General features: G+C 44.2%; 1 protein-coding gene across 1 annotated transcript in view; it reads left to right on the forward strand.

Annotated features, from left to right (window-relative positions):
- Positions 1–7,994, forward strand: part of SKAP1 (src kinase associated phosphoprotein 1) — a 273,902-nt gene extending 265,908 nt beyond the window's left edge. The window contains exons 12-13 of the mRNA XM_027624535.1: positions 5,464–5,572; positions 7,600–7,994. Coding sequence (XP_027480336.1) covers positions 5,464–5,565 — 102 coding nt within the window. The 3' untranslated portion in view covers positions 5,566–5,572; positions 7,600–7,994. The remainder of the gene's footprint in view (positions 1–5,463; positions 5,573–7,599) is intronic.
- The last annotated feature ends 264 nt before the right edge of the window (positions 7,995–8,258 follow it).

Below are 8,258 nucleotides of genomic sequence, written 5' to 3' on the forward strand. Positions count from 1 at the left end.
CAGGGTGGGTGTTGAGGGAAACGGATGTCTAATCAAGCCTAGAAATATTTATGATGAGAACAAACCACACGGTGCACTATTTTTGAGTGAAAAGCTTCCATAAAGACTTCGTGACAATAGGCAAGTGCTGATGTAAAGGGTTTATTTGCTTTTTTTTAAAACAGCTTTTTATATTCTTATCTAAAGCATCTTGTGTTATGTAATTAACCCCTTAGCTATACCATACACAACGTGTACAGAGTTAAGGAGTGAGGAGCCTGTGCAGTTCTGATCCCTTCCCATGGTAGGCATGTATCCCCACCTTGGAGGTAGAACCACTTCCTCATTGAGGATTTCAGGTCTCTTGGGAGTGTCTCAGCATTTTTCTGGTCTTTCTAAACATCCAGGCAGGAGAGTCAAACTTTATTGAAGACGTTGATCCCAGGAATTCAGTCCCGTCTGCCATCCAAAACTAAAACCCAAGAATCAGCAACTTAATAAAAATGCAATAAATTAGCACCTCTAGACAAGAACAGAGTTCATTCAGAGCTGGGGTCTGCCTGGCTGAGCCAGTACTCTCTCCATTTTAATAGTTTAATAAAAATTAGCATAATTAACGAACATCTGTATGATCCAGAGTGGTGCAATTTGGCACTTGGAAACGAGGGTTTAAACATGATTGCTGTGAGTTTAATGTTGTTTTAATTCTTTTTGGCACTGTGCAGTGAAATAAACGTTTGGTGGTGATAGTTCTCGGCCGGATCTCATTTGCATTTTTCTCCCTTTGATTATGAGCAATTGTGGACTCCCCAGCAATTCATCAAAGTAGAAATTATTTTAAAATACCTCGTGGTGTTCAGACTGGGCTGGAGCAATGCATGGGAGGTGGTAGTGGAAGAGAAGCCTAGAAATTTTCCATTCATGCTTTAAATATCTCAGCCCTGCAGCCCTTTTTGGGTATCCAGCCAAGGGATGAAATCTGGAAAAGCCAGTCAGATCCCAAGACTTGTAGGTGCTTTGATTAAGCTCCTAGGCTCCCACAGCAGGGTACTTATGGTCTCTGAGACTGTGCCATCCTCCTTATTCTCTGCCTGCTCTTTTGTTTTGAAGGGCAGAGTTGATTTCACTCATTTCAGTTCTCAGCACTGTGGTGAGGCTTCTCCATCTGCGGTCGGCAGGGTCAGTGTTCCCCTCGAGCAAGAGCACACGGCCTGGGAGCCTGGTCTTTGCAGGTGTCCTGCTGAGCCTCATCTGCTTCCTGTTTGCACCCTCTTCGGGTTGGCAGAGAGCACCTTCCTAAGGCTTGGTCCCTGCTCCTAGCATTACGGCTAAAGGCAGATGCTACAGAGCATGAGTCGAAGTCAGGAGTCTGGGACAGTCCCTACGGAGGGAATGCCTGGTCTGAGCCCCTCAGGTGATGAAGATGACACCATATGGCAGGTGGAAGACCACCCTTCACACGTGTTTCAGCAAGTTGACTTCGATCAAAAGACTATCAGACGACACTGTGCCCACCCTCCCGCCTGTGAGGTAGCAGAAGAGCTAAAGCTAGGGGTTTTATGAGTAACAGTACGAGAGGAAGACAGAATATGTGTCTCTCTCACAGCAAGGCTTTGTGGAAATGGCATTCCAGCAACATGCTAAGCGAAAGGCAACGCTACAAGAAAACTTAAGGCAGAAACTGCCCTAACTTCAGTGTTGGAAAATGGACAGTAACATAATTTGTACGGAGAGGAGTTTAAAACATCCTGACAGGCAGAGGCTGAGGGGCTCTGGGTAATTTCCCACAAGGCAATGCAGACTGTAGGGAGAAGTTGGCCTGGGGGAGAGCTGGGGGCATGAGAAGGTGTGGGGAGACAGTGGGCTGGGTGGTAGACACATGCAGTTATTTAAGACTGGTTCTTAAAAGGTAATTCCCCATTCTTTTTAGGATCAACTCAGCCTCCCTTGGTATGGCATTTGAGGCTCTCTTCATGGTATTTAGGGAGCCATTTGGGGAAACTGTCTCCAAAGGCAGTTGCTCTTTTCCTGCCACAACCAGTTCAGTCACCAGGGGAATATCTTGGAGTTAGTTGACACTAAATCTGCTCAACTGAAAGAATAAATCCCACTGCTCCCTTCATTTCTTCATAACCTCATTTAACAAGTATTTTTTGGCCCCTGTCTGTGCCAGCTACCATGCCGAGTGCTGGGAGTAGAACAGCAAACAAAACCAGCAAAGTTCCAGCTCTCACGGGACTTTCCACCTGGTGACTGGCAGTGAGACAAAGGCAGCAGATACAAGGCAGTGTGATGAACTCATGTCCAGGGAAGCACAGGACACAATACACAATACAGAGTTGCAGCCCCCACACAGAGAGTGGCAAAGAGAACCTTCTAGAGAGTCTAGAGAAGCCCAGGAATTGAGATCTGAAGGCTGCTTAGGAGTGAGCTCCATGAAAGGGTGAAGGGAAATAGGAGCTAAACAGGCAGAGGAAAGGCTCCAAGCTAAGAGAGCCTGTGGCCCATGGGAGTAGCAGATACAAAGTCTGTTTTACTAAGGGTCCACTAGATTTAGGGGGTAAATGACAATGCTGAATAGTGAACAGGACCAGGTCATGCACAACCTTGTCCACCTTATTAAGACATTGACAAGAGGCAGTGGGAACCTACTTAAAGGTTTCAAGCAAAGCAGTGATTTTTTATCAATGTGCATTAAAATGATTCTGGCCCCAGAATGAAGACTAGATTGGAGGGGAACAAGAATGGAGATACAGAAATGAGCTTGGAGGTTTTTTCTGTAGTCCTCATGAGAAATGACAGTGACATGACAAGGGTATTGGCAATGGGAATGGAGAGAAGTGGATGGATTCCCGTAATACTCTGAAAAGAGAATCAACAGAACTCAAAGCCTGACTGGAAGAGGAAGGTGCAACTGGAAATGACTCTTGAGTTTCTGGCTTGATTAACAGAGTGCATGTGTTACCATCCACTGAGATAGAGAACACGGGAGGTAGAGCTGGTTGGGAGTAGGAATGGAGACAGAAGCAGGATGATGGGTTAAATTTAGGATATATTGAGTTTGAGCAGCTTGATGGACATGCACTTGGCATTAGGACCAACACTTAGATCTGGGCTGGAGCTATGGTTGTGAGTCATTTACATGGTGGCTAAAGCAAAGAGGTATATCAGATTGCTCAAGGAAAGTGCATCAAATCAGAAGAGGGCCAGGACAGAATGCTGGAAACAACCACATCAAAAGGAAGGATAGAGAAAGATGAGCTTGCAAAGGAGAATGAGAAGCAACCAAGGAGCTAAGAGGGAAGCCCGGAGAGTATAATTATCACAGAAACTAAGAAAATAAAAAGCCTCAAGAAGGGTCCATAGTTGCCAGCACTGTTGAGAGATCAAGTAAGTTAAGGACCGAGAAATACCATAGAATTTGAGCAATCGGAGGTTATAGGAGACCGTGGAGAAAAAGTGTCAGTGGAGTGATAGGAGCAGAAGCCTGAGTAGAGAGGCTTGAAGGTGGAACAGAAAGCAAGAAGTTGGGGTAGAAAGTGAAGCAAACTCTTTCAGTAAGTTTGACCGTGAATTAGCATAGATGAGTAGAAATGGGAAGTAGGCATGAGGTGGGGACTATTTAATCACTGTTTCCAAAGACAAAAGAAACTTGAATACATTTCATGCTGATGAAAGGAGCCATTTATATTAGAGGCAGAAGTCAGACTCCACAGAACCTCACCTCTAAGAAATAAAGAGAGTGGAAGGGTTACAAGGCCATGTTACCAGGGAGAGTCTTCAACCATAGCTGCGGGACCTTACGCTCTCCTAGCTTTAACTTCCTTTTCTGGAAGAGTAGGGATAATGTCATCTCTCCCCTATGTTGTGGGAATATAAATGTCTGATGCATAGTAGGTGCTCTAAACATTAGATTCTTCCCCCAGAAGAGTTGGGAGGTTGAGAGGCACAACAGTAAAGACAGGCAGGACATAGGAGCCCACATGATGCTCTTATGTACACATGATGAGAAAGAGTCTTAAACCAGAGGAAGGACACCTCCTCCACTTTAATGGGAAGGAGGGGTGGTTGTCAATACAGGTAAGTTCCTCTTTTGGTGGCTGAAGGTTGACACATCTGATGGCTTCTCTTTTCTTTTTGAAGGTGGAAAAGAGGTCATCTGTTGGAAGGGTGGGGGAGGCAGAGCTGGAGGAAGGGAGATAAGCTATCCAAAGGAAAAGAAGGAGGACTAGTTGACCTGGAATTTTGTGTCACCAACCTGGTTTTCTTTCTTTTCTATTTTTTCCTAGTAGAATTCAACAGCCAAGTGTGTAAAAAGACAGCTTCATGGTAGCCCATATGCAGTCGAACTAGAATATATGATATTCCCTATGTATTCCTAAATTTTACTTCCTTTAAAAGAAAGAAAATATTTTCTGGTGCTTTCAGAAGCAGTCCCATAGTGTTTAACATCTGCTATGCTTTTGAAAAGCTCTTCTGGGGCGCCTGGGTGGCTCAGTTGGTTAAGCGACTGCCTTGGGCTCAGGTCATGATCCTGGAGTCCTGGGATCGAGTCCCGCATCGGGCTCCCTCCTCAGCAGGGAGTCTGCTTCTCCCTCTGACCCTCTTCCCTCTCGTGCTATCTCTCATTCTCTCTCTCTCAAATAAATAAAATCTTAAAAAAAAAAAAAAAAGCTCTTCTGTATTCAGGGCGCCCCACTCCCAACCCTGTGATTGCTCGTTCTTTTACACCCTCTCATTCCCTTTCTTATTTGCCCCTCTCTGGGGCTTCTATGTCCTGCCTGTCTTTACTGATGTGCCTGTCAACCTCCCAAATCTTCTGGGGGAAGAATCTAATGTTTAGAGCACCTACTATGCATCAGACACTTATATTCCCACAACATAGGGGAGAGATGACATTATGCCTACTCCTCCAGAAAAGCAAGTTAAATCTAGGAGAGTGTAAGGTCACACGGCTACTAAATGACCAAGTGGGGATTGGATCCCAGTCTGTCTGACTCCAAAGCCCATTACTCTATGCTATAAGCTCCTAGGGAGCAAGCAATACTCTGATTCATCATTATATATCTCATGGGATCTCAAACAGCACTTTGCACATAGACGATGCTTAGTAAATATTATTGATTTGAACTATGACCTGACTCCCTGAATATCTTTAGTGTTCTGGCATTTAGGATGTGCCCAACTTTCTCAGAAGAAGCCATTCCACTCTGCTTGATAAAAGACATGCTCTTTAGGTTCAGCAATGGCATCAAATATACTAGGTTTACAATGTAGACAGGGAGACAGCAAAATGAAGGTAGAGTTTGCTTTCCTCCTCTGGGAGATTTTTTTTTTTAATCTAATAATCCCATCAGGGGTGTTAAGTCATACTGTAGTGTCGACAAAGAAACCGCCCAACATAATCTCCCATGCAATCACTGTCAGAGATTAACAGAAACGTGACTAAATTCCAACTGAAACCACTCTCTTTTCATTTTTCAGGAGTATAATGCGTATGGCTGGTGGGTAGGAGAACTGAACAGCCTCATTGGGATTGTTCCAAAGGAGTATCTCATCACTGCCTTTGACATGGAAGAAATATGAAGCCCAGGTATCAAAACTATTACCAATAAATCCATTGATCATGCCTTCATCTCTCTGTGAAGGATAAGAGCTGCCAGTGGCTTTTCTTCACTTCTACAAGTGATGCTAATGATTTACTACTGAAACAAGATGAAGCTGGAATTGTTTGTCCTAAATTGGGGAACTGTGTCGGTTAGGATTAGGTTCAACGACATGTGAAAGAAAACTCAAAATAACAATGATGTAATTAACATAGAAATTTATTTTTCTCTTCCGAAAAAATCTGGAGGTAAATGATCCAAGGTACCCAGATTCCAGATATCTTCTCTTTTTGCTCCACTGCATGTGCCCGACATTCCAAAGCTTACCTCGCAGCCCAAGGTGGATGCTCCAGCTCCAGCTACCATGTCTGTACCCTACCCAGCAGGAAAGATGAAATCAAAGAAGAAGGGTACACCCACTTGTTTTAAGGACATTTCACAGATGTTGCACACACCGCAGCTTACATTCTATTGGCCAGAACTCGGACAGAAAGATAGACTTATTCTAGGTAGAACCTGTGTCCAGCTTAAAAGTGGAGATGGGAGAGGATTCATTAATAAATAAAAAGAGGAGAATGGATATTTGGGGACAACTAGGAATTTTTGCCACAAGGATGGGTCTGGCTTTTTTTATCCCCAGCTCTCAAATCCAGAGTACCATTTCCCCCAAATGCCCATGTATTACGATATGATTGGCCAAGACTAGGAATCCAGTATGAGGATTCCTATGGAACATAATCAAATTAACTTTTAGGTAATAAAGAATATAGCTTGTGTTTTATGAGCAAGAAACACATCACATTTAAAACAGTGGAGGGAGTGCCTGCTTCGGGTAGCATAGCTTTGGTGCAGAGTGGGTTTTGTTTAAAATTAGGATGGTGATGGAGGGCACCCAAGGCTAGCATGATGTCTCTAGCTCCTTCTTCTAGCCTGAAAGGGGAGCAGCCTTTACTACTGGGGGTGAAGGATGACTTGCATGACAGTGACACAAACTATCCTTGGAATCTTCCAGACCAGGGCCCATTGTAGTGTCAGCAGCAGCTGAGTGGATTCATTTAGGAGGATACATAAGTATAGATCTTACTCTATGATGCCCTTGTACAACCATAAAGCACCAGCTCAGGCCTGTCACTCAAGGTCTGACTTTATGACTTTCCTAACGAGGATTCCATTTCCTGGCCATGAATGCAGAAGCATTGGAATTCTTCTGGCAAATCTAAACACATTCACTCTACTTCACTTCGTCATTTATTTAATGACACAGCTGTTTATCTCCTCTTTCTCTTCGACCCAACAATTCTACAGCTAGGAATTAATCCTATAGCTACACTTGCACACATGCAAAAGGATATACACATGGGGCGCCTGGCTGGTTCAGTCCATGGAGCGTGTGACTCTTGATCTCCGGGTTGTGAGTTTGAGCCCCACACTGGGTGTAGAGAATACTCAAAAATAAAATCTTAAAAAAAAAAAAGGGGATATACACACAAGGTTGCTTGTCTGTAATAGCACACCACTAGAATGACCTAAATATTCAGTAGAGACCTGGCCAAATAACTGTAGTACATTCATAGAATCAAATACTATGCAACAGCAAGAAAGAAAAGGAAGCTCTCTGCACTGATGTTGGTAAGAAAAGGGAAAAAAAAAAAGCAAAGAAGGGTAGGCCTAATGTGTTCCATTTGTGTAAAAAGGGGGTCTCCAAGGGCACCTGGCTGGCTCAGTCCATACAGCATGCAACTCTTGATCTCAGGGTCATGAGTTCAAGCCCCAAGTTGGGTGTAGAGCTTACTGAAAAAAAAGGTGGCAGTTTAGCGGGGCGGGGAGGGGGGAATCTCCAGTTGTTTCTGTGTGTAGAAGATATCTCTGGGAGAATAGAGACCATAGCACTGGTCGCCTCCAAGGACGAAGTGCATGACTGGGAGGCTAGGAGGGAGACACTCTTTACTTTGTGCCTTTTATACCATCTTTGTTTTGAATCATAAAAGCAAATTTATATATTTTTCCTCCTTAGGACACATATCCTTGTCTCTGGCCTGCCTTTATGAAGAAACCGATCGTCACGAGTTCCTATCCCCTACCCCAGCCACCCCACCAACACCATGGACTCTTCTCTTTACTGAAGAGACCCAAGCCTCTGACACCTTGTAGTAAACTGAAAAAACTGCCTTGTGAGACAAGTGGGAAAAGGCACAGTCAGCAGATCTGTTACTACACCTGCCTTGTCAGAGCTCATCCCACCTTTATTTTTTTTCATCCCGCCTTTAAACATATCCACACATCCACTTCTGCCCTCTCCACAGGCTTGTCACAGAGAAGGTGAGAGAGAAGGAAACCTTTGGAGGAGGAAGTTGCTGATTGTTTCATCTGATTGGAAAAGCACAAATAAACTTCATATTTGGTTCCTGGCAGTGTGTGATAGTGTCAAATTTCTTTTTGCAGGGCGCCTGGGTGGCTCAGTTGGTTAAGCGACTGCCTTCGGCTCAGGTCATGATCCTGGAGTCCCGGGATCGAGCCCCACATCGGGCCCCCTGCTCAGCAGGGAGTCTGCTTCTCCCTCTGACCCTCTTCCCTCTCATGCTCTCTCTCATTCTCTCTCTCTCAAATAAATAAATACTTTAAAAAAAAACTCTTTAAAAAAAATTTCTTTTTGCAGTGATCTCAAAAAGGCTA

The sequence above is a fragment of the Zalophus californianus genome, chromosome 16 (assembly GCF_009762305.2).
Source record: "Zalophus californianus isolate mZalCal1 chromosome 16, mZalCal1.pri.v2, whole genome shotgun sequence".
Classification (NCBI taxonomy): Eukaryota; Metazoa; Chordata; class Mammalia; order Carnivora; family Otariidae; genus Zalophus; species Zalophus californianus.